This window comes from Gallinula chloropus, assembly GCF_964237585.1.
Source record: "Gallinula chloropus genome assembly, chromosome: 2".
NCBI lineage: Eukaryota > Metazoa > Chordata > Aves > Gruiformes > Rallidae > Gallinula > Gallinula chloropus.
In genome coordinates, this window is record NC_140086.1 from 9,968,357 (window position 1) to 9,995,238 (window position 26,882).

The 26,882-nt window shown below is 39.5% G+C and overlaps 1 protein-coding gene across 2 annotated transcripts in view; it reads left to right on the top strand.

Moving 5' to 3' along the window:
• KCNQ3 (potassium voltage-gated channel subfamily Q member 3) overlaps positions 1-26,058 on the top strand; it is a gene marked incomplete at both ends in the record, with an annotated part of 208,147 nt that extends 182,089 nt beyond the window's left edge. The window contains 12 exons of one of the 2 annotated variants that reach the window (XM_084260202.1): positions 209-364; positions 1,748-1,858; positions 3,041-3,136; positions 5,617-5,711; positions 6,940-6,966; positions 10,482-10,538; positions 16,832-17,019; positions 18,105-18,207; positions 20,674-20,805; positions 22,474-22,572; positions 24,272-24,356; positions 25,321-26,058. In XM_084260202.1, coding sequence (XP_084116328.1) covers positions 209-364; positions 1,748-1,858; positions 3,041-3,136; positions 5,617-5,711; positions 6,940-6,966; positions 10,482-10,538; positions 16,832-17,019; positions 18,105-18,207; positions 20,674-20,805; positions 22,474-22,572; positions 24,272-24,356; positions 25,321-26,058 — 1,887 coding nt within the window. The remainder of the gene's footprint in view (positions 1-208; positions 365-1,747; positions 1,859-3,040; positions 3,137-5,616; positions 5,712-6,939; positions 6,967-10,481; positions 10,539-16,831; positions 17,020-18,104; positions 18,208-20,673; positions 20,806-22,473; positions 22,573-24,271; positions 24,357-25,320) is intronic. The other variant, XM_084260203.1, reaches the window with a different exon arrangement.
• Between the last annotated feature and the right edge of the window lie 824 nt (positions 26,059-26,882).

A 26,882-nucleotide genomic window follows, 5' to 3' on the forward strand; every position in this document is an offset into this window, starting at 1 on the left:
AGGAAGATGCCGTGGAAGGGCTAATTCTTGTAAATCTCTGCATTATTTCCCCCCATTGCTGAAGTGGGCTGGTCATGGACTGTGGCCAAGCCAGCAGCTACAGCTCTGCTGTTTTCCTCAGTGCTTCTGTCTCCTCCTGACGTTTACTCTGCCACTGTGGGTATTGAGACTGTTTTCAGCCCCTATTGTCCATCTGTTTCTTTTGCAGGAACTCATCACTGCTTGGTACATCGGGTTCCTGACGCTCATCCTATCTTCGTTTCTTGTTTATCTGGTTGAAAAAGATGTTCCTGAAAAGGATGCTAATGGGGTGGAGATGAAGGAAGAGTTTGAAACCTATGCAGATGCACTGTGGTGGGGGTTGGTAAGTGACTCCAAAAATATCCTGTTTATCCTATAAAAACTTTGTATCCACGAACCGATAAGGTATTGGTGTTAGGGATTACAGTATAAGTGCTGCTCAAGTTGTGTGAGGGGTGTTACTGGTGTAGCGTTACCAAAGTAGGGGGTGCCTCTCCAACCAATTAACAGAACTTGTGTCCCTGTTGATTTTCAGTCAAAGGCACAGAGGTGCTTAAACCCTTTCAGAAATCAGTCTGTGCTCCTGGCTTCTGGAAGTCCTGTCTTTTAGAAGAGTGTCTCTTTGGATATAACTGCACTGGCAGACCCTATGCCTATGGAAGACATGGATCTCATGATGTCAGCATCCTGCTTGGGAGAGCTGTGTCTCTCAGTAAATGGCAAAACCAGAGCTGGTGAAACTGGGAGATGCTGTTGATTCTCTTGAAGGACTAGAGGCCTTGAATAGGGATCTAGGTTGGAGTATTGGGCAATGATTAATGGGATGAAATTTAACAAGTCCAAAACGTCTTTGGAATGGATTACTCAACACTTCTCCTGTCTCTTACGTGCATTCCCCAAGAATCACTCAGGGAATGCCACTGGCTGTAGGATGCTAAGCAAAAGAGACCTTTCATACACCTGTTCTTATCTCTTCTGATGGAGAGAAGTGTTGGTTTCCTCCACTGATCATTTGATCACAAAATATTCCTGAACACCTGGTAGAGAGAATTCATGTTGCTTTGCTGCCTGTTATTAGGGGAGTATATACTATGCTGAGACTAAAATTCAGCAGCATATTTTTTATTTCATGCAGTTCACTCATAAATTATGAGATTCCTCCTCACTATTATTAATCAAAAGGTCCCAGGTGTTGCATAGAACACCTGGATATTTTCATATCCTTACATATCCAGGACATTTAGGTCCTGGTCTCAGTGATAAGAAAAGGTACATAGCTGGAAATTAGCAACTGTGCAGGAAAGGAGTATGTTTTCATGAAGTTATCTTTGTTTCACAGAGACTGAGACCTCAGGGAGAGGTAGCCCTGATTGTTTGCTAAAGCTCTTCATGCTGTTAACTGACAAGTCCTATTCCTAACTGTGCACTGGTGGTGAGCAGGAGGGTCACTCTGCATGCAATGTCACTTGGAGTTCCCTATCAGCAAACTCATCCTAGAAAGGCAGCTGCTTTAAGACGAAATCTTTTCTCCTGGTGAAATGCCTTTAGATAATGATACCATTAAAAAAACCCCAAAACAATTGGCCCGTTGCTGAGGTCCTATTTTAACACACTGTGCATCATTATCTATAGAGCTAAGTGAGTTATGCCATTTTTGTGGTGGCATTTAAAGCAGAGCTGTCAGCTTTCTTTTACTTATGGGATGTCCTGGTCATTCTACCCACAGATCACCCTTGCTACGATTGGGTATGGTGACAAGACCCCCAAAACATGGGAGGGACGGCTGATTGCAGCTACGTTCTCTCTCATTGGAGTGTCTTTCTTTGCCCTTCCTGCAGTAAGTACCTTCCCTCTATCTTCTGGGCACAGCCCAGTGCTTTGCAGTTGCAAAAAGAAGGTAAAGAGATCAAAACTGCCAGCGGAATCAAAATCCCTTTTTTGAGAAGTTATTCAGACATTTGAGCAGTTCTATATCAGTAAATCAAAGTCCTTTCTTCCCAGCTTTGCATAGAATCTGTTGGGAATAAATTCTCACCCTGATACTATTTGAACCATGTGTGGGCACTTTTTGAGACAGTGCAAGTTGGCATTGGACAAAATTAATCCAGCAGGGAAACAAATTTAATCCAAGGAAATCACAAGGCAGTTCATGAGCCTGTACCCTGGCCTGAGATAGTTTACTGTTGTTGACATAGTCACACAAGATGTATTTTTAAAGGATTTCGGCACCTTTTTTTTTTATTAATTAGGGTTGGACCCATCTTACCCAGCTATAAACACTTGCAAGATAGAGCTCTACATCTGAGTCGTCATCCCAGACCAGTGGTCATCCTTTCTAACCAGTGCAGCTCTGCAGAGCACCTCTTTCCCTTCCTTTGTAGAGGAGATCTCTGACACGCACCCAAGGACATTTAGATGGCAGGTGACAGTATAGGAATTTTTGATCTAACCAGATTAATACTATTCTGTCTGCTTAAGAAACAATCTCTAAATTCCTTTGGAAAGTATATTTGTTCTCTTGTGTTACACAGGCCAAGTATTTGCATTGTCTGCAAAGTTCTCAGGTAAGAGTGAGACAAGATTGGGTTGAGACTGACCAAATAGTGACAGAAACCATCACAAGTCCAGATTTTATAATATTTTTCTATTAGATTTAGACTTGGAAAGAATTTCACAGAGGATAAGTCCCACACATCCAAACCCATTGTTAGCATAGCTCTTTCATCACACAAACTCTTTATTTTATCTTTTACTTTGTACCCTGAGTGTAAAGTGATAGACCATCTGATCACCTTGAGTTTGGAAAAGCTGTAGACATTCAGGACCTTAGAATAATTTGGTGTGGCCCTTGAGACAATCATGACAACCTCATGTCCCATGAGCAGAGCAGTGAGAAAGGCATGCTGTACTGGATAAAGGTCCCACATAGCCATATCCAGCTTCACCTATAGACCTGTTTCCTCTCATTATGAATCTGTTTTTCCTGGGTAAGAAATGTCTGCAATTTCTATGCTTTCAGGGCATTTTGGGCTCAGGGCTGGCACTGAAGGTCCAGGAGCAACATCGTCAAAAACATTTTGAGAAAAGAAGGAAGCCAGCAGCTGAACTCATTCAGGTTTGCAGCCACTTACCCTATCCTTGAAAAAGCATTGTGTATGAAGACTGCTGCATTATGTTAATGAGGGCTACCATTCCTCCCTGTCCCAATTCTCATTTCCCATTGCAAAAGGTGAGGAGCTGTCTTTATAAAGGAGCCAGTTTTAGCCCCCTGAGTTAGAAAATCCAGCGGTCCTTGCAGTTTTTCAGGATTCTTTCGATTCCCAGAATATCTCTAAGAAGAAAGGGTCTCATCTGCTAGCTTCTGGAAACCAACCAACTTCTGCATCAGTGCCACAAAATGATGGAAAACAAGCTGTTGAAAACATATTCTTTCCAGAATCCAGGTTTTGTCAGTTCCCTTGAGAGCGCTTTTATGTGAAAACAAAGTTATGTTATTATTGATGTGAAAACAGCAACAGAAGAAACACAATAGACAGTGACTGTTTCAATCAAGGCAAATGACGTAAATTGGTATGTGTGCTTTGAAAAAACAGAAGCACACCCTGGATCTTCTGTTAAGTCACTGAATGACCAGAGGATTCAATAGCAGGAGGCTCCTTAGCACACTTGGATTTCAGTTATTGTCTTTGTTATGAAGTCAGAAAATTAAGCTTGAAAACACTAATCTGGGGGCTGACAAGTTTAACTGGAGTTGATACCCTTACTACATGTGGAGCTGTGGTGGGTTGACCCTGGTTGGAGGCCAAGTCCCCACTGAAGGTGTTGTATCACTCCCCTCCTCAACTGGACAGAGGAGAGAAAATATAATGAAAGGCTCATGGGTTGAGATAAGGATGGGGAGGGATCACTCCCTAATTACTGTTGGAGACTTGACTTGGGGAAATGAGTTTAATTTATTGCCAGTGAAATAAGAGTAGGAAAATGAAAAAAGAAAATAAAATCTTTAAAATACCTTCCCCCACCCCTCCCTTCTTCCTGGGCAGAACTTCATTTTCAATTTCTCTCCCTCCTCCTCCTGAGCAGCACACAGAGGCAGGGAATGGGGTTGTGGTCAGTTCATCACATATTGTGTCTGCAGCTCCTGTCTTCTCAGGGAGAGGACTCCTCACACCCACCCCCTGCTGCAGTGTGGGGTCTCTGTAGTGGGAGACAGTCCTCCCTAAATTTTTCCGATATGAGTCCTTCCCACGGGCTACTCCAATTCTTCATGAACTGCTCCAGAGTGGGTCTCTTCCATGGGGTGCAGACTGTCAGGACCAGATTGCACCAGCGTGGGTCTGCCATGAGGTCACAAGTCCTTCCAGCAAACCTGCTCCAGTGTGTGCTCTTCTCTCCACAAGGCCACAGGTCCTGCCAGAAGCCCACTTCAGAATGGGCTTCCTACAGGGTCACAGCCTCTTTTGGGTGTATCCACCTGCTCTGGGACGGAGTCTTACACAGGCTGCAGGTGGCTGTCTTTTCCACCATGGACCTCCATGGGCTGCATAGGGACAGTCTGCCTCACCATGGTCTTCTCCATGGGCTGCAGGGGAATCTTTGCTCTGGCAACAAGGCACATCCTTCCCCTCCTTCTTCACTGACTTTGGTGTCTGCAGAGTTGTTCATCTCACACATTCCCTTTCCTCTCTGCTGCTGTTTCCCCAGCTGCAATTGCTCCTGGTGTTTTTTCCCCTTCTCAGCTATTTTATTGCAGAGGTGCAGACACTGATGCTCATGGGCTTGGACTTTGACAGTGGCAGGCTGGCATTGGTGCTGTGGGACAGGGTGAAGCTTCTAGCAGATTCTTACAGAAGCTGCTTTTATATCGCCCCCCACACCCCCCACTACCAAAACCTTGCCATGCAAACCAAGTACAGGAGCACACCCTGATGGCAGTGAAGTAAATGGCAGCACTTCCACAGAGAGACAGTTTCTGTGGCAACAGCTGGAAGCATCGGTACTCAGGATCAAACCAGTCCTCAGGAGAAACAGGCTGAGTGGCATATTAGGCTGTTCTCACTAAAACCACTCGATAGCAAACAGAAGGGGCTGTGGGCACGAGTGTTAAATTGAATTCACCTTTCAAATGAAAGCATCTCCACTTAGTAGGTAGCTAATTTAGCTACAGTATTTTTGGGGGTATGTGCTTAGAGAATTTTGTTTAGAGCTGAATGCTGGAATAGAAAATTGCTCATCAAAATTTCCTCTGACAGAACATTAGATAGCAAACTAGCTTCAGCACTTCCAGAAATACTGGACAGGTCCAGCTATACTTGAAGCTCTTTCAGACATATGCCACGCAGGAGAATAAAGTGAGTTCAGTCAAATGTCATGTCTTGTTGATGGTAGTTCTCTCTCATGTCCTTTAGCAGTCCTTTCAAATCATAATCCAGTGTTTATAATTTAGCCATATATTGACATTTTTTGGTATGGCTGATTAGTAGCTCATTTCCAGATAGTCACTTGTGTATTATGTTCTTTGAAACAATCTGGTTGCTCTCAGCCTGGGGAATAGTTTTACCTCACACTAATTATTTCCTCTCCCTTGGAATTCAGGCTGCCTGGAGATACTATGCTACTAACCCCAACAGGATTGATCTAGTTGCTACCTGGAGGTTTTATGAATCAATTGTATCATTTCCGTTTTTCAGGTAAGTGCATTGTCCACCTCTCCATCATCATTTTCTGTGAAGTTAGGAAAGTACACATAATTGATGTAGCTATATATTAATGAGGCTTTTGTAGGTAACAGAGAGTTACCAGTTAACTTCCTCACTGAGATTGAAAAATACAGTTTTTGGGTTCTGGATCCATTTCTTCTCCCTTTGTGTGGTGGGATATATCAGAGTCACATGTTGGCATTAAGCAGAGGAGAAGGCTGCCTCACCATCAGCTTCCCTTTGTAGGAGTTTACTGCTTGGAAATCTCAGTTTCTCCTGCTGTAATTTTTATCTTGATAAGTTTTTAGCCCTGGATTTCACTGGCACCTGTACTTTTCACACAGAAGTGGCCACGCTGTGTTAATATAATTAATGCTTGTTAAATACTTGTCTTTTGGCTATACCATTTGCTCAAGGATAATTCAGTGGAGGACAGACAAAGCATGCTTAGAACCGTCTCTCATTGAAACTATTAACTGAATGTTCACAAGAAAACGTTTCTAGGGAGTTGAGGTCATGATTTTATTTTAATCTTCTGAGTTCAGTGGAAAGCATTCCATACATAATGACAGTCAGACTTAATGGATGTTCATATGTTTATGGATATGAGACTGTCTGATCCACACTTTTCTTATCTGTCAAACAGGCACCTTAGTCATCTTCGGTCTTAACATTTTAACATGTCAGTCCTTTAAATACAAGGTTTTCAACTAGAGAGTATCAGCTGTTTAATAATGGGTATTACTTTTCCAAGCTTGTGCTCTAAACTTTCATTCTGGACTTATTGTTACACCACATTCTGAAAAAAAGTGCTTCAGGTTTTGTTCAGAGAGTAATTCTCAGGCTTGCCTGGAGTCTACACTCATTACTGTGACTTCAAGCTTGTTCTTTGTATGTAGGTTGCTCTGTGATTCAAATGCAACCTGAAATTTAAGAGGTGTTTTGCAAATAAGGTCCTGGGAGGGAGGGCAAGGGAGTGCACTTCTCACCAAAGATTGCATTGCCAGTCTAAGCAGCACAGATTGGTTTCAGGAAACTGTATCACTTTCTTTGCTTTTTTGGCTAATTGAAAATGTAGCTTTTATTTTACTGTCAGTTATGGCCACAGAACAAAGGAAGCAATAGATTAGTAATTTCTGTTTAAAAAATAATCTGTTGACTTTATTGTATAATTCTTCTCTTCTTGCTTTCTTATAATACTTCCTCTCTTCTGTAAAAGGAAAGAGCAATTGGATGGTACTGCCAGGTATGTAGCTGCTATTATTATAGCATTGTTTTAATACAGTTATCAAAGGATGCAGGTTAAACGTTCTGTGTGGATTCATGAGCAAATAACAAAAACATGCTACTAACACCATAGGCAGTCATTAAAAGTGATTAACTAATCCATTTCCTAATTGCTTGCTTTTTTCCCAATTTAACAACACAGCGAAAAAACTAATCATACAAATGCAATGTTGCTTGTTGATTGTCTGTGAACAGCTTTATTGTTCATTATGATTAATCATGGTCTAGATTTCTCCTGATCCATGCCATAAAGTCAGGTTGTTCTAGGGTGAACTAGAAAGTTCAGTTTCATGTTATTACTCAACAGTCCAGCACAGAGTAATGTTGCTGTGTAAGGGATCAAGTCTGCAGCAATTCACCATGTGCAGTGATTTCTTGATGATAAATACTAAGGTGGATCAGCAGGATAGTCAATCTCTCTGGCAGTACTGAAAGGGCTACATTACGTTTGAGGCCTTGGTCATACCCCTGCTAAAACAGATGGGAAAGCTCCCAAAGGTTTTGGGGAGTTTACAAGCAGACAATGGTCCTAATGTGATTCAGTCACTGAAGACTACAGCAAAACAGCCATTGTCAGTCAGCCTGCAAGGCCTCAAGTGGAAGTGGTATGTTTATAACCCCCTACAGCTAAGCTGCAAATTCAAAAATGCATAAAATAATTAGGTCAAAAATGTGAAATACTTAATGCTTAACTGCTATCAGTGGACCATCCACAATGAAAGTCAATAGCAATTAAAGGATAAATAGTTCCCCAGGCTCATGCTGAAGCTATTTCCATTTGCATTCCAATTTACAGCACAGAGAAAAAGAGCAGGAATTTTAGCAAAAGTTGAAAACTGCTAGTCAGAGGACAGGTGTGGGTTCCAGAACCTGGCCTGATAAAAATGTATGGGTTTGGGTTTTTTTACAGTACGTGGCAGCTTCAATAAAGGAAGCTGTGAAAACAGTTTCGTATTTCCTGTTCTCCTATGGATTGTTTAGGTTCAAGCCTCCTTTAACAGAGAAGAAAAACCTATCCCAAGTTTTCTTATGGTACAGGCAAGTGCTGTAGTGCTGAATTATTGGGAAAATATGACTTGTCCTCCTGCCACTCATGAGCTAACAGCCTGAGTAGGAGTTAATTCATTTGTGAACCCACATGAGCCTTAAGTACTACACATCCATGGCACTGCCCAGACATAGCAGTCATGAGCAAGCTCAGTTGCACTAATTTAGACCGTCAGAGGTTTTAGCCATCTCCAAGATTGGCAACAGCTGATTTTGACCCTTAATATGTAGGAGAGAGCTTAGGAGCTGAAATCCTTTGAAAATGTTACTCCATTCCTTGAGCCAAAATATGTTCTGTCTCAGGTGCAGCAGCAGATTAAAATTATGCAAGTGACTGTGCAGTTTGCTGTTGGTCACGGCCCCTTAGAGATGCTCCTGCACATCCAGTCACAGAAGAGTTCATGAAGTAGCTTCTCAGTTACTGTATCTTTCAGGCCAGTAGAAGTCATTTTGTGTTGATGCACTGGATTATAGACTGAGAAGTATAACTCACAGCTCACAATCTTTAAAACTGTAATCCCAAGGCCACTCATTCTAGCTGGATATATCTTGCTTTTATGCTGTTACATATGTAGTAACCTTCAGTAAACCTGCATCAGAGCCTTCCTGTTAGCAGGAATGTGTTTATGGAAATAAGCATTCAGAAAGAGAGATTGGAAACCCTCCAGGTAAACAGAAAAATTACAGTACCTGTGGGAGCATCCACTGACTTCAGTAGACATGGAGCTGAGCCATAAAATCTGGTTGTTTTGACAGTCCAACCTCCCATGTCTCATAAAACTCTTATTTACAGACCAGATCATTAAAAAAAAATTAATAAATTCCTCTTCCTCCTGGAGTGATTTAGTATAGAGTGTATTACTTGTACTCTGCTGCAGTTCGTGTTTAAGGCTGAATTGAAATAAATGAGCAATAAGGGAATGTGGTCTTCGTGGAGACGATAGCCCACAAGTGCACTCAGTCTCTGGGTTCTTGCATCAGTTAAGTTCTTAATGGGAAAACTGTAGTAATAAACTGCATTGTCTGTACAGCAGTTGATAAAGGAGAGAGGAGAATTGGTCCAAAGCTTTCCCTGAAGAGTCAGAAAAATCAGCTAGTTAATAAACTAAAACTGAGGCCTGGCTGTCTATAAATTTGAGGGTGGGTAGTGCTTTAAGTGGCAGGGTTTCTATTCTGTGGTGCAAAAACTCTGTAGGAAATCCACAGTAATGGAGTTGAACTCTGTGACATCTTTCTAGGATCCCGCCTTGGAAGAGGAGCTGGCTTCATAACAAAGTCACAGCTAGATGCAGCTTCTTCTTAGGCCACTTAGGAAAAACACAGGGGAGAGAAAAGAGTGCAAGAGTCCATTTCAGAATTTGGATGCCATGACAAGGCTGCAGGGAAGGATTGTGATAGTAGAAAGCAGATCAAAGTTTGGCAGAAGCCCAAAGCTTTGTTGAAGTTCACTGTAAACTAAAACTGTGAAGACGGGACATGTGAGATGTGAGCACATTGGACTACCCTTGAGGTAGGCAGGCAGTAGGTGACTCCTGTAAGCAGTGAAGTGGAGCATATGATGCTCTTCTGCTAAGAATAACATTTTCCCAACCTGCCCAGTACAGTCTCCCAAACCAGGAGGAACTGGGCCTCTGCTGTTCATTGCTCATTGCAGGGGAAGTTTACTGACTTCATGCCAGAAGTGCCACTGGCTTTTAATTCCTTAATCAATGCCTAAACCTGCTGGAATTCAACAAGTCATTCAGCAAATGTTTGGTGCCTGACCAACATTTCAGATGGGCCTTTGCTCAATGAACATGTTATTTTGAACCAACTTTTTAAGTCTATGTTTGAGGAAGGATTGTGGGCCTGTTTTTTGCTTGCTGGTGTTAGCAGCTGTTCTACTGATTTTGACTAGTGTTGAAACTTTGACACTTGCACACACAGGCAATTCATTGAACTTTCTAATAGGGTCTTGCTCCTAATGAGCATTGTTCAACTGTAGAACTAGACACCAGGAGCAAGCATGCTCAATCCTAGATCTATTATTATGTGATTGCAGAGAAGTCATTTCCTTATCACTACAAGATGAATAATACTTCTCTGTCTTTGGGAAATTGGTTTGAATCTTTTTTTTCTTTTGAAGTGGCAGAATCAGTTCTAGCTTGTCCTAGAATGTGAGTATGAAAGAGTGCATATAATGTGATGCATTTTTGTATTGCCAGTAGTAGCAACATAATGAAAATAAAATCATACTTTGCAAGGTGGGAAATTACATTATCAGCATTTCTTCTAAATGCATCTGCCCCAAACAAGAACAGGAAAAAAGCCATTCTGATCTGTACACAACATTAACTACAAATGAAAGGCTGTTCCCATTCTTTTTCATAGAGCTTTTCATGGGTAATCATAAACGTCTCATCTTAATAACTTTTCTTCACTTTACAGTAATGTCATGTTTAGTAGGGAGTCATTCTTTGGATCAAGCCTCACAAGAAAACTTAGGTATATACATTCAAGTAACAATTGAGTCTTTACTCTTCATATTTCTTGCATGCCATTCTCTGCCTGCAATTTCTGTTTTTAATACAGTAGTTCATCTAACCACCATAAAAAGGGGATATAAGACTGAAAAGTTATTTTAAAAGTAAAGTTGCATGACCTTACAGATAGTTCATTTTTCTGTTGTTCAGAAAACATGGGATCTGACTCTGCCAAAGATCTGCTTAGAAACAAGTGCTTTCCTCTGTTTTCATAGAATGAGAATGATACTAACCTGCTCTGCAAATCATTTAGGAATTTACTGTAAAAAGATATACTGTAAGAGCTAAAAACCTTTCCTTATGCAGTCCCAACCTTGCCAACACAAATTCATGCAGAGAACTTTGCGTATGAGTTCAGTGGAACATCATATCTGCATGTGTGTTTGCAGGTTCTGGTTCAGCAAATGGAAACCGACTGGATGCTTTTCACCATCTGAATAAAGTTAGTGATGCATTTAAATACCTTGCTGAACTGTGACCTAAGATGTGGGGCAAGAACTTTATCTTCCTGCAAAGAAACATAGAAGCAATTTGTAGCATTTCAGGCATCTGAAAGACACATCATCGGAATTACTAACATTTTGACTAAATTGTCAACTTTATTATATCCCACACAAACATCTTGCTGTCATTCAAGTTTAGCTCATGGTTCTCATTCTCATTTCATTCCACAAACATGAGATCATCACTACACAACTCAGCTTTCCTAGCCTAAGCTCTTCAACTTTTGGAGAGCTGCTAGTAAAGCACTTCATTTTTACTTTGGGCTGAGCAAAAGCCTTTTAGGTGTGTATAAAGGCCCTTTCTGAAGCACATCAAAGTTAAGCCTAAATTAGGAGTTGCATTCATTTTTCTGGGCAAATAATCTTGATGGTAGGTGAGTTCGGATTTAGAGTCATGCCTACAATTAAATACTAATGAGGATATACACCACCAGAGAGTGTGGAAATTGGCTGAAAGGGGCTGTTTCATCCTCAGACATCAGAAGCTTGCAAATTTAGACCTCAAGATTCGGGTGCAAAGCAGCTCTTTAAATGAAGACATTAGTTGTCAAGAAGCAACAGTCAAATATTTCAAGACTGTACAATTTTGTGAGTTCCTCTCTATAGAAAATAATGTTACTTGATTTCCTTAGAAGGGAAAGCTGATTGGCCAAAGTTCATAAATACCTTGGAGAAAGACATGAAATCTCTGAGAACAGCTCAATGGATTGAGTACAGGTTTCATGGCTGTCCTCATTAGTTTGGTGCTAGTTTCTATTAGGATCCATTCAAAGGAGAATACTTCTGGAAATCTCACTGAGTGTTTGATTTCCCAAAGCCAAGTTCACTCAAATAAGCACAGCTGATAATGTAGCAAAGTTTTGGAGTAAATATGACTGCCTTTTGCTTCCAGTTACTTGGGGCTAAATCTAGTGATTAGCTAAACTGCCAAAATACAGGAAAAAATCTTGACTGTTATTACTCCTTGTTAGGTGAAAGTGGTAAATACATGGAAGATGGCTGTGTTTGATTCACTGTTAGCACTGATTCATTATTTTTCTTCTCATACATGTGCCATTTGTTTATGAAACTCCAGTACTAGGTGAAGCACAGAGAGGAGAGTATCTGGATTGCATGATGGGATGTAATTGCATTATTCCTTGCATGACTGTTTCTGGAAAAGTATTTCTAGTTCAGTGGTTCCCACTCTTTATACCGAGCAAGGGTATAAAACATCTGCTGCAGAAGCCAGCCATCTCTTGTATATTCAGCCACCAAAGCATCTGCACTGCTTCTGCATTCCTCCTTTTATGGTGGTTGTTTCTACCACAGTTAAGGAGTTGTCATCCTCCTCTTCAAAGACAAAGGTTTTGGTAAAAGTGTTACTCACCACAAGGGAGAGGATGCAATGGCATGCAAGACAAGCAATGGCAATGGATCCAAACTAGTCAGAAAAATTACTCTGAGCTTTTTATCAGCATGTTCAGGATGAATTTGAACCCCCACATTTTCTCAACCTGCAGTGGAAGTCAGGAATCACATTTTATTGAATGTAAAGAAGCCAAATGAAGTGGGACCCCTGCCTCACGAGGAGGAAGAGTAGCTATTGTCAATAGAAGGAGCCTGAATGACAAGCAGCAGTACCTGAACCTGTGGGTGGGAACCACTGCTCTAGCCACTCTCATGAAGGATGATGTGATCTGCGCATGCTTCATAGTCTGAGACTGAGCCATGCGCATGCTGTTTAATGAAGGAGATTGTGTCATGAGAACAAATGTTTCCTAAGTCTTTTTAAAAAGCACAGTGAAAACAAAAACCCCAGCAGACAAAGATTTCATCCTTTGGAAACAAGAATAAAGTCTATTTTTTGTTCCTTGATGACAGCTAGTCATTATCTGAAAAGAAGCTTGGGTTTTGTTTTGGGTTTTTTGTACACAGCATACTGTTGTATTTTTTCATGTGAAGCTTATGAATTAACTTTCTGATGATTCTACTGCTCTGGCTGCCTGGATATGAACACAATTGTCTATATTTATTGTGTAAACATACTGTTATGAATCTGAATGTTACTTTAAGGGTTAATTATCAGGATTCAATTAACAAGGAAGGCTTCAGCTCAGATAACTTTAACTTAGACTAGAGACCTGTTTTTTAAATGCGCATCTAGATCTTTCTGTAGCCAATAACAAGAGACAAGTTCCCCCAGCTGTAAAGTCATCTCAAAGTGTAATGGAGCTTAACTGCACTCTGTAGTTTGTTAGCTTTCTACTGATTATAGAAAAGAGTATAAATATTAATCTTAGGCAGGGCATTTAATGTTTTTAACCGCTTGAGACAAATCAGATGAGTTCTAGCTCCCAAACGTAAGATGCTCGAACAACAGTCTTGGGACAACAGTGGGAAAAGTTGAGAAACTCCCTAGAAGGAGAATTTGAAAGCGCTTTTATCCACCTTAGACTCCACTCTGCAAAACACAAAACAAAATCAAAAACCAACACATGAATGAGTGCGAAATTATCGTTGCAAATACATAGGGGTTTTGTGCTGAATGTAGGGGAATATTTTGATGTTTTGATCCATGAGGAGGATATCAAGTTGTGATCCTTCCTATTCTTGTATAGCTCTGTGGCAGAGCTTTCTGTATGCATTGCCTATACTTCTGTCCTACATTTAAAAAAAAATCTGCAAGATTAATGTTTTGGATACTTTGCAACATCCACTGCCCCTTTTCCTGTTGGACAGATCCCCATAGATCCTGGCAATGCAGTTTATGCCTCCTTGTCTTTTGGTAAGGAAGGCAGTTATTGGACGAGTTTTAAGGGTCAAGTCCTGAGAGATTCTGGATAGAGGGTCAGGCACCAAATGTAACAACAATTATGTTCTTCTAATACAGTATGAAACTGCTTTTCATAAACAATAGCAATCTTCTCTCTTGCCTTTTTTCTGCTTTTTCACCTTTCAGGTTCTCTGCCTGAAACAGACTTCTAGAGAACTTCTTTATAGTGTTACCGAACAAAATCTTGTGACATTTAATACATTGCTCAAAATCAATGTGTAGTATGTGATCACTTCTTGTCTTTGAAGAAATCACCTCATCATCTAAAATCATCTGAGTATCACTGGTAGATTTCATCCTTCTAGAAATTTCCTTCTCATCCTGGATGTCTCTCCAGAAGATCTTGAACCAAGATGTTCAATTTTGAGATCCTGAAGAACAGATGGAGTACTGTCTCCTCTTTCATTTGAAATTCATCTATAATTGGTGATCTATTAGTCTCTCCAGCAGGAAAAGATGATCTCCACAAAAAGCCTGTCCTACATGCAGTTTTTTCATGATTGCTGAACAATCATCCTAAAACTGCTTTGGTTTCTTCTTGCTGTGGTATAGTTTATCTTATTTCATAGTCTCATGTTCCTTTGTGGAAGGTACATGATCATTTCAAGATCACCACCATGCTAAGCATGCTTAATTACTCTCTCTGGTTTTCTTCACAGTGAAGACCTCACCAACACACTCCCTCTTTATGCCCATCAGTTTATATTGCCTGACTCTATTACCAGTCAGCTAGATTTTTGGTGCATTTTTTGCATTAAAAATCCATTTCAGTGATGTGTCATGATTCTAGAATCTTCCTGACCATCCTTCTTGAAATGAATTCCTTCTTCAAACTTTGCTTTTATTACTTTTAAACCAGAAGAATTAAAAAAAAAAACCACAAACACAACTCATTCAGTGGACTTTTAGTTCCCAATTATTACTGTTCATGCCTTTTCAAAACTTGCTCATTAGCTGTCATCTTTTCCAGTATATATTTTTTCCCATATGTGGTGGCTGAGTCCTTGAAGAATCCAAATTTCACAGAAATGCCATGGAATTAATAACATGGCTTCTCCACAAATGAAGAAGTATTAGTGATGCAGAAAGGAAGTCACAGGATTCTCCCTGTCTTTATAAAACACAGACCATTTGTTGGGAACCTGTGCTCACCATCTGTTCGGCCTTTCGAACACCTTACTAGTTCCATCTTTTGTGATGGGAAAGCTGATATTACCTTCTGGATCAAAGCTGTGGCAATCAGAAACAGAGAGTAGAAACGAGGCCCTAGTAATTCATTTTTTTAAAAATACCAACCAAAACACCCTGCAACAGCTGTGATCTTCAGTGCTTCAGATCAGGCAGGAACTTTGTATACTGTAAATTGCAATGTTCCTACTAGCCACAGCTCTCTTACAAAAGCTGCCAAGTGATCATGTGTGTTTTTAAATCCATCTCACCTTCATTGTTTTAATAGGAACTGCTGAAGAACTTGTATTATGGTGTGATACTGACACAGCCAGAGTTCTGAGATACAAATAGATCCTTCTTGCAGAAAGACCCATCAGTGACGCCAGAGATGCTAGAACATAAAAATAATCCCATCTGACCAAGATTATCCTTAAATTGAGAATATGTAGTTTCATGAGTGAAAGGTCTGCACACAAGTTCCCATCTTTGTAGGCTGTGTCCTTGCATGGTGGACCCTCTCCACACTTCTCTCTCCTGCCAGAAAGTTTAGTGGCTTCAGCTGAGCATACTGCACAGATACATCTTTGTCTGCCTATGAAATCTCTTCCTTCTGGTCACCACTGCTGTTCATCCTTCAGCTCTGCTCCTGCCTGCAGCTCTCAGACACCTGATTGCTGCAATGGCTTTTTCTGTCCCCCCAACTCAACCTGCCTGACCTGTCATCCCACACAAAAGTGTGCACAATTCACCTCTCCTCAGAGCTGTCCCACACTGCATCATCCAGGAATGGGTTAAAAGGTAGGCTTTCTCCCATGGTTTTAACAAGTGTGTAGTTAGCAAATTTTTAAGCAGCAAGGGGAACAAGCAAATCAAACCTTTATGCCATCTATCGCCTGTTAAGTGCTCAGAGTATATTTAGTCTGATACACTCACTACCAAATTCTAGCAAATTCCTTTTGTGTTGCTCTTTTCAGTGGTGTTAGTAATTGCCTTCAAGACTGTTACAGTCATTAGGCTGTCAGAAGGGTTACTGATGCTGGCAAGATGGCAGGTAGACACAATCCTAGCTGTGAGTTGTCACTAAAGAAAAACTGATCTTTGATCAGTAATTCTGTAAAAGGACAGTGCAAGGAATGGTCAGAGGAACAAAATGTCACTTTACTACAATTTGGGTAGGTCACTCAATGTCTAGGATAGCGAGAGATGATGGAAAGTGAATGGTAGAGAGAACTGGGTACCTTGCCCTTCCGTGCACCTAGTGAATGCTTGGCAGTGCCTTTCCAGACTGTCACTGATAATTTATTTGGTTCACAGCACATCTGACTTTCTTTAACTCCTGGCTGTGCACAGGAGTTACTCATTTAATAGCTTGCCACAGACCCAGTAGTTAATGAAAGGATGGAACAGGAAAGGCCAAGCATCCTTATCATTAGAAAATACCTAAATACCTAAGTAGTGGTGTTTCTCTTTTTAATAATAAATCTAATGCTGCAGACGTTGCTGGAGCTGAAGCTCTATGATGTTTTGCATGGAGATGAAAGCAAGACCCTCTGGTAACATTTTCAACATTGATACAAAAAAAAATGCTCATAAAAAGCAGTTAATGACCTGTGGAGCTTAGCTGTTGTTTACAAAGACATTGATGTATTATGGTAGCCCCAGCAGTTTCCTTCTGTACAAAGCATTTATTTAGCCTGTTACATACTTAAAGCATCATGAAAACAAGTTAACAGTGGAGGAAAATGATTACTTTTGCTTATTTTGTAGCCAAAAGCTGGGTCTCTTGGATCGGGTTCGTGGTACCAATACTAAAGGAAAGCTATTTACCCCTCTGAATGTAGATGCCATTGAAGAAAGTCCTTCAAAAGAACCTAAGAATGTTGTCTTGAATAATAAGGAGCGTTTTCGCACTGCATTCCGAATGAAAGCATATGCTTTTTGGCAAAGCTCAGAAGGTAGCCTGTCTGTGTTGATTTCTTTCTATTCATCCCCTACCCTCCCTGTTTTACTTTGTTCCTCTGCATCTTCTGTTGAAGGTTTGTGACTTTCTGGGACCAGTATGGCTGCTGGTCCCTGGTTTTATGTACACATTTGAGGAATCTTCAGGAAATGAATGGTGGAGCCCAGGCAAAACAATGTTTGAAATAGCACAGTGGCCTTCCATGAAAACAGCAATTGATATGGCCAGTGGTGGAATCAGCCATTTTGAACTGGAAAAAGAGGGCACGCTGGGTAGTGAATTTGTATTTCCAGAAAAGCACATGCCATGATGGCTTGGTTTGTCAGCAGGGATGTGACGCTGAGGTAGTTCCCTCCTAGACTGCATCCAGCCCTGCACTAGCCTGTGCACAGGCACCTCAACTACCTCTCACTGCAGTCCCTTAAGACCTTGTTTTAGAGTTAGCTGCTGCTTCCCTCCCACTCTCCCTAAGACTGCTGCCTCTCAGCAGATTTCCATTGAGTGTCCATGCAGCCTCATATGGTGCTATTACTCTCAGCTTCCATGGGCACAGGTTTTCCTTTTCTTACCTGTAGTGACTAAATGGTGTCTAAATAACAGCTTCTCCTTTATTATGCAAGCTGGCATCAGTGCATGCTGGGCATACTACCGTGGATGTCTACACTAGGAACTTGATTATTCTCTTCCACGAAGGTACATCAGCTCCAAGCAGTGCAAATGGGACAAGAACTTGGTCTGTAACTTCTATACATGTTTGAGCCTTATGGAAAATAATTTTGACAAGATCTTTTGTTGTGAAAGCTTCTAAAAGTGGGATCTTCTAAATCCATTGGAAAGGAAGAAAAGTTTCCAATGTTTCAGAAATGCTGTCATCTGAGAGAAGATCCCTCAAGTAGTGTGTCTTACAACTGTCCCAGCAGAGTTATGAAAAGCCTTTCAAGAGCTGACCAGACAAAGAGGAACCTGCAAGAGATGTTCCTTTACTAAATTACACTTTAGCTAATGCTTTAGTCAGCCAGATCCCCCTCTAAATACCACGTGGTCAGGGCTTCACACAGCTCTTTTTGACCTGCTTTGCAGATGCAGGAACAGGGGAACCCATGGCAGAAGAGAGAGGCGACAGTAGTGACTTCCTTATGGAAGATATGATCCCCACATTCAAGACAGCCATCCGGGCTGTCAGGTAAATATCTCTGCTGCTCCTCAGTGCTTTGCTTTGACTTTGAATGTTTGTGCTTCAGGAAATCACATTCCCATGTTGCTACATGTTGATTCATTGCTGCTGTTATTACTTTTTTAAAATGCAATAGATTTGGTAACACTAGATATATTGAAAAGCACAAGACAGACCCTATTTAAAGTCCTTTTTGAAAATACGCAGAAAGGAAATTTGGTAACACTGACCATGCTGGTTTTGCAAGATACTCCATAAATATAGTTATTATAAAATAATGTTTCATATAGTTCCTCATTAAAATATGCTATAAATGTAGCATCTTGCTCAATTCAGTGACTGTAAAACTGGAATTTTCACTTTAAAATAAACTCTTGAGTTGACTCAACCCTTTCTATTCCCAAATGTATGAGCATGTTATATACTTTTCAGCTGAGATATTTTAATAGATGGTGAGGTCTCCATTTTGGCAGTCTTCAGTTTGTGACATGTGTCATCTCTATTTTTGTATCACAAGAGAGATTCTCTAGGGTTGGAAAACTCCTAGCAAGGCTTGATAATGTGTTTAGCACATCAGGCACATAGAATTAATTCACTGATGCTCTGTTACTCCTCCACTTAATATTTTGTACACTCTTCCCTTGAATAATGTCCACAGAGGAAAACACTCTCTTTTCACTGCAATTGCTTTTTATTCCAAAAGTTGTTTTTTTCCAGGGAGACACTACCTTCCAGGTGAAGGACTGCAAGTCTAGAGTGCCCCAAATTTATCTCCTTAGAAAAGCTTCAAGGAAGATGATTATAAGTATATAACCATATACTTGCATGTATATAACAACATATGTTCTCCTGGTTCTTTTCCAGTTGGGTGCAGGAGAACCAGTCATGAAAATCACAAATTTTCTCAAACCTGGTGAAAGTCATGTCCTCCAGGCTTTTCTCAAACTACCCATGACTGCCGCCCTCCCCCTGGAAGTCTCTCTGTACCTGTTTCCTCCAGAGTTTTCCCTTTCTTTCCCTGATACTTGCTTTCAGACACCGGTTATATATCTGTCCTGTTTCCTAGCCCCACCTCCATGAGAAGTGCCATTATAACTTTTGGAAAAGTTCCTTTCCCACATCCTGTGCAAATCTAATTGATTGGTGCAATTTCCTTTTAAACTCAATCATGAGCAAAGCTGGGGTTTTTTTCACTCTTGTATAGTTTACCCAGACTCTTAATGCTAATGGAAAGTAATTCTTTCAGACAAAACCACTTAATGGGTTTTCAGGGTCATGATCAAGGAGATTTTCAATTGAAATTGCAACAGTGTGATTCCTATTTTTTCATTTATGCTTTTTTTTTTAAAGTATATTTTTTCTGTTATCATATATCATTTGTTATACCAGGCAAAGGTATGATTTTGATATCTCGAAAGATTTATAAACAAGTTTTAAAGTCAAAAACTCTTAAAAAGTCATAATAGAATTATCTTTGCTAAACTCACACCAACTTTGAACAAAAAACAAGTCAGAATCTTAACAGACAACATGATTCCTGAATTCAGACCAATAAGAACACCAAGACTCTACTGAGGAAGCAAATTCAAGCCTAAAACATTAAAGAAATAAAATGGGTTTTTTTCTTTACGTATGTTTCTTCTCTGTTTGATAAATCTGCCAAGATATAATAGTGTAAATTAATGTATAAGCAGGGAAGAATGAAAAAAATGTCAAACAATTTTCAGTACCAGTCCTTATTATAAGAATTCTATTATCAATTAAAAGAGTATTTTATAATAAAAGCTATAATAGCCACAACATAATAACGTTAGACTGCTTTTTTTCCAGGGGTACTTCAGGCAGTTCTAACACTTATTTTCTCCTCAACTTGAACTGCTGCTGGCTTCTTAACTTCCACATTTCATCTAATTAACATTTCCTATCCAAAACTTTCCTAGGTGCAAATTTAAAACCAAACTGAAAATGGTTCAGCATTATATATACTATAAATTTGCTTTGTAATAGGCTTGAGAATAAACAAGCAGCTTCAGCTTCACAGTTTGAAAATCTCCTGTGACTTGGGGTGTTCAAAATCAAATGCTGTTCAAACATCAGTGTGGCTCAAAAGCTCCTAAATGGAGCTTTTGACAAGAAGCGTTGGATCAAATGATCCTTAAAGTCCCTTCCAACCTGGTATTCTATAATTGAAATTTCATATGTCATTTTGTAGCTTTGAACCATTCCTGGTTATGATGATAGTGCTGAAAAAGATTTTTGTGTGTGTATTTGAACCTATTAATTGCAAAAGTCAACTTTTATATGTTTACAAATGTGGTACATTATTAGAGATTTTCTGCTTATGTTTTATTGCCTTGCTTTGATACAACCTGCTCAATTTTGAAACATCCAGAGTTTTTATCAATTGTTTGATAGTAATGCAAATTATCAGAATGAAATTGATACACATTGGTAATTTTTCTGTTTATTATGCAGAATACTACAGTTTCGTCTCTATAAAAAAAAATTTAAGGAGACTTTGAGGCCTTATGATGTAAAGGATGTGATAGAGCAATACTCAGCAGGGCATCTTGATATGCTTTCCAGAATAAAATATCTTCAGGCAAGGTAAGAATCCTCTGGTAAATGGGGAAAATGTATAGATGTGCTGGGAAAAGAAAAGCATAGTTGACCTATTTGTGTACAAGGTCACCCAGAAGCTATGTCTTTGAATAGCCTGGCTGGTGAATAAGAAAGCTTTTTACCCAAAGAATAAAGGCTAGTGAGCAGCTGGCATCAGAAAAGACCACTGGTTCATATGTAGAACAAGGAAATTGGAGTAAAAAATCCTGTGAATTTTCTTGACTTATTTGATTAGGGTCAAATCTACATCAATGGTGGGGTCTACAAGCCTTATACTGGAGATCCTTCCTTTACCTCAGACTGAGGTGGTGTTTGATGTTAGACAGCAGAGTACCTCTCAGATATTTGCTTGAGTCCTAGCAGCAGTAAAAGTGCCTGACATGGTTAGGGTCATATCACACAGTGTTTATTGCAGAGCTTTGTGGAATGAAGACACATCCCCAAGTGAGTCAGGACTATAAAGAATCATCGATAGCAGAAGAACCACGAAATTTCAACGTCCACTTTGCACACATGTAGGGAAGAGCTTCTTAGAGTGCTTTGAAGGAAAAGCATAATTCTGGCACACCATGTGAGATTCCTCTTATAGTTGCCAGAGAGCAAGTCAACGTAATTTATGGCCTTTATAGCACAGTTAACCCCTGCTTAAAGCAAATGTTTTTATTTGATCAGCTGAATCTCCCTTATTCTCTTAAATTTTCTTCACTGTGTTGACTAGATCACCACTGATTGTAACCAGAAAACAAAGGGATGAGAGTCCTACTCGTTGTGCCTATACCATAGGAGTTTGGTGAGACACTGACAGATGGCCCAGCAGTGATTGGATGCTTAACAGATATCTAGCTAGCTTTGTGAGGTTTGCCTTGATTTTCTTTAAGTTCCATTTTTGAAACTCCATGGGGCACCATGAAGACATGTGATGTACCTGTATGGATTGCAGGTACCTTCTCTGTGGACTACTGCTGACTGATAGCTGATCAGGTTGGTGTGTGGGCTGAATAAACAGAGGCTTGCTTGCACCTGAGCAGTTGGATACGCCAAACGAAAGAATATATTGATACAGTAAAAGTGTGTACATAAATATGCTGCAGCCTCATGAACAATCCTTTTGGTTTTGTTCCAAATAAAAAGTCAAGTTGGCTTCCTTGTGAAAATTTATAGTTGCAGTTTTCAACCCAAAAAATAATTAGTAAAGACCAAAAAAAAAGTGCTGTTAATTAGGCACAATAGTAATTGCTTTATTAAGAGTATCAGAAATTGCCATCTTTTACCAAATCAAAATTTTCAATATCCAGCACAAACCCTGATGGGTCTCTTCTCGTATTTTTAGGAGCAGTTATTATTGAAGATTTTTTGGCAATCACACTCTTTAGTTCTTTTGAAGGATTTGAAATCATATGTTTCAAATGTCAAAGGCTGGAAACAGTGAGCTATATCATTACTTAATTACCCCTGAAATTACCAGGTACTTACACTTCTATGTATTGATTGTGGATGCAGGACAGAACAAACACATGAGCCTCAATATATTACCAAATCAAAACGTTCTTCATTTTTGATTCTTTGCTACTGTTTTTTGCAGAGGTACATATAATTTGCTATGTGTTAGCATTTAGAGATGGACTTATGCAGTTGCACTCTTCTCTTTTTCAGAGTAGATATGATTTTTACACCTGGACCTCCATCTACTCCCAAGCATAAGAAATCCCAAAAGGGAGGAGCTTTTTCTTACCCTTCGCAACAGTCTCCCAGGTGAATGTTTTATCCCTAATAATCCATAGACCAAAACAGAAATAAAAAGCTCATTCATACCAATAAGTATGACCCTCATTCATCCAGCCAGTAGACTGGTAAGGTGGTGATACAGAGAGGATATCTTGTCAAAACATATATATATGTGTAAATGTCGACCGAGAAAGACGCAATGTGGTGGAAATCCACGCGCTTCCTTAAGCACAATATGGTGGAAATCCAAACTTAATGACTTCTGAATTGTCCAGCTCAGCTTCTCCACAGTTTGAAAATGTGTATTTTTGTAAAATACATACATTTGATTGATGGGCTGAATTGATTACGTTCAACTAGTAAACCCAGTTAAAGTCTCAATAAAAATTACTGGTAGTTTCAAGGTAAACCATTGATCCTTCTGAAGTTAAAAACAGTTTTGGTATAGCCCCCAGCAAATTGCAAGTTCAAAGCTTTAGTGATGCTGCTTTTAAACCAATGATTGGTGAGAATTACAGAAAGAGAATTGCAATACCAGGTTTCTGGGTGTGAAAGTTACAGCATGTTATTTTATTGCCACATTCCTGGTAGCAAGAATTCAATAATAAGTGACATTTCTTCTGTTATTTACAACTATCAATCTGTCAATAAATGCCCATGAAGAACCACGTAAGACCATCAGCAATCTGTCCCCAAAGCTGTTACATTTGCTCAGAACAAAAGTAGTCTTACAGAAAATAAATTAAGTTGGCTCTATCTGGTTTATCCCACCCAGTGAAAAAGATAAAAAACACATAAATGTGAAGACAGAGACCTACATATATGGAAGAGACAATTGTCATTTGGGGAACAAAGCAGATTGCAAAATTTGAATGAGCCCATATCACCAGTAACCCAATATGCAAAATCTGACATGATCTAGTTTAAGTTTCTGCTTCAGTAAAATATATTCACAGCTATATTTTGAATTTTTTCAGAAAGACAACTGGACCTGTTATAAGTTCTAGGGTGTATTTGTTCTAAGTCATATTAAAGAACAAGTGCTTAGAAATTGTTTTATTTCTAGACTGTGACATAGCTTATGGAGAAATACTGATTCCTTGGAGGTTGGTTTGGAAACCTTTTGATAAAAGTTTAATTTGATAATGATGATCCTAGATCTCCAGACCAGACTATGTCTTCTCAGCATTTCCAGTCCCTGTCACTTGCTATTTGGTTTAATGAACTACAGAGGGGAAAAAAAACATAAAACAAACATAAAAAAAAACATTAAAACCCACTCAGCCTTAAAATTCAGATTGCGTTTTTAAATATAGTAATTGGAAAAAATTAGATTTAAAGGCACGTTGCCATCTGTTGACCCACTATCTAGGCTATCTCAACATTTTTCAGAAACCTGAAATTACTCCACCAAAATGAGATTAATTTCACATTCTCTTGTTTGATTGTTTATTATTTTGGGTCTTTTCTTAATCTTTATCTTAATTTTGAACCAAATAATTTTAATTTAAAAATGAGGAATATTTTTTTTCCTTTAGAAATTCTTTGGAATCCCATAGAATAGACTTTTCCTCCTGTTTATATGATAAGTAAATTTAATCATATAGCTCTCCAAGGAGCTATATGAATATACCACCAAGATGATAATCTCGTTTTCTGACATGAATTACTTACTGTGATGCAAAGAAAAATTAAACACTAATAGAGTTATTCTTTTTTTATACAGAAATGATCCATATGTAGCCAAAGCATCTACCGCAGATACTGAAGACCAAAGTATGATGGGCAAATTTGTTAAAGTTGAACGACAGGTATGTTATTTCATGACAATGATGGAGGCTGAGGTATCTGTACAAAAATGCTGAAGCTGACATACATTCTGTATGAGTCTTCGGCTGACTCAGGCAGATCTGTACTCTTGTGATCAAGACTCACATAGATATTGTAGTAATGATCACAAAGCTGTGCCCTTAGGTCTTTGTGAGGAAAAAAAAAAAGAATTAATTTGGAAATGGGCATTTTGAAACCTGTTAATTGAATACCATTTTATATAGCAACAAGACCCTCACAATGATATTTAGATGGTGCTTTTTCATTCCCTTATGCTCCATTCTTATAGTGCCTCTTTATTTCTGTGAGCACCACCTTTTTTTGCGGGATCTGGCAATCAAAAGAATTGCCTCCACCAGTGTTTTGGGGCCTACTCTACAGCCTAACCTACTGCTTAGTGAGTCGAGACACTCTCATCTTAAAATACACTAATGATGTAAGATGGAGGAGGGTGACATTGATTTGCATCAGTTCCTTTCATGGAATTCAAGTGTTCAGGCACAAAGTACTATCAAAAGGGAGAGAAAGTTAGTCCTGATATTTAACCCTGATGTTGGTGAACTGTTGAGAGTTAGAGAATAGCCCTGTGTGCACAGGTAATTCTGTTTGCTGTATTTTGGCAATAGCTATTTATTGTACAGTACCTAGACTTTGATCAAAATGTAAGCTGCTGTTGGATGCTGGACTGCCAAATATCAAGTGAGACTAAAGAGTTGTTTTCTCACAGTTATAGGGATGGGTCATCTTAATCTGAGACAGTTAGAGCCTAAGTTGGCATCTACTTCTGTCCAGCTTCCAAGGGAAAGTCTGAATTATCCTATAATTACCTTCATGACCAATGAAGATGGCAACACACCATCGCTGAGGGCAATGCACCTATGGGAGCATTGGCTCTTTCACTGAACAACTGACTTAAGACTATATCATAACATTGGTATTTTTCAGGTCAATGACATGGGGAAGAAACTGGATTTTCTTGTTGATATGCACATGCATCATATGGAACAGCTGCAAATACAAGTCGCTGAGATAAGTCCACTGAAAGAAACTGCTTCTCCTGCAAGGGAGAAGAGAGAAGAAAACAAATATTCTGAATTAAAAACAATAATATATAAATACACTGAGCAATGTGCTCATGAAACTCCTTACAACTTCCAGCAGGTTCCAGTCAACAAAGTCAGTCCTTATAGTTTCTCAGCACATGGTCATACGACTCATTCACAACCTTTATCAATAGGTGGGCAAAACTCTGGCAAACTGCAAGCCACACCTTCCTCCACTTCATATGCAGAAAGGCCAACAGTTTTGCCTATATTTACATTAATGGACTCCCAGGTTAGCTACCACTCTCAAGGAGACCTACAAAGCCCTTACTCGGATAAGGTGTCTCCAAGGCAGAGAAGGAGCTTAACAAGAGACAGTGATACTCCACTATCCCTTCTCTCCGTCAACCATGAGGAACTCGAGCGCTCCCCAAGTGGCTTCAGTATCTCCCAAGACAGAGACGACTTCCCATTTGGCCCCAATGGGGGATCAGCATGGATGAGAGAAAAACGCTACCTAGCAGAGGGGGAAACGGACACCGACACCGACCCTTTTACACCAAGTGGCTCCATGCCTTTGTCTTCTACGGGAGATGGGATTTCAGATTCAATATGGACCCCTTCAAATAAGCCAGTTTAAAAGTGCGTGTGGGGGCAGTCACTGGTTGACTTCTCCCTGTAATGTAAGCATACTTTGTATATCTCACCTACTCTACACCCAAAGCTTACTAGTTCAAAACACCAATGGCTGCATAAGATGCATGTGATATTAGTGGTAGTCATTCTGCACCATTTCATACAATTTACTAATGCAGTTTTTTTCATGCTACCAAAACTAAGTAGCTTAGTTTTGAGCATGGTTTGCATGACTTTACCCTATATAAATGGTACAGCTGATTTCTTCTATGATACATATCTATCTGGTACTCTTCAATACAACAATGGTCAATTGATAACAGGCGAGATATGGTGGGTCCTTGCTACATTTTGTAAACAGAGCAGCAAAGTAAAAATATTTTCAGGAGCAATAGCCTTTTGTGGAAACATGATGTCTGAATCTATTTTCCAATAGAAGTACATCAATCTCTAACCAACCTAGCCAGGAGCATCTAATATCCAAAGCAGGGAAAAAGCTGAGTCAAAGTAAATGACCTTACTGGGACAGTTTTGTGAACTAAATCCTTTCTCATATGATCTCTTATCCAGCTACCCATGAAACACAATGTCAAAATGAAATGAGGGGTGGAATTCAGAATTATCAAATCCACCTCTGGGATTGATCATGAGTATTTATTTATTGTAAAATGTAAATATAAATTCCTAGAGCTACTTTGAAAAATGCTCACTAGTGTTTATAAAACTGCTTGAAGTGTCACTACAATCCTATTTTGTAGAGAATCTTTTGCGAAGCTCATTTGCTACTTATGGGGCCAAATATTCTTTCTATTCCAAAACCAAGGTTAT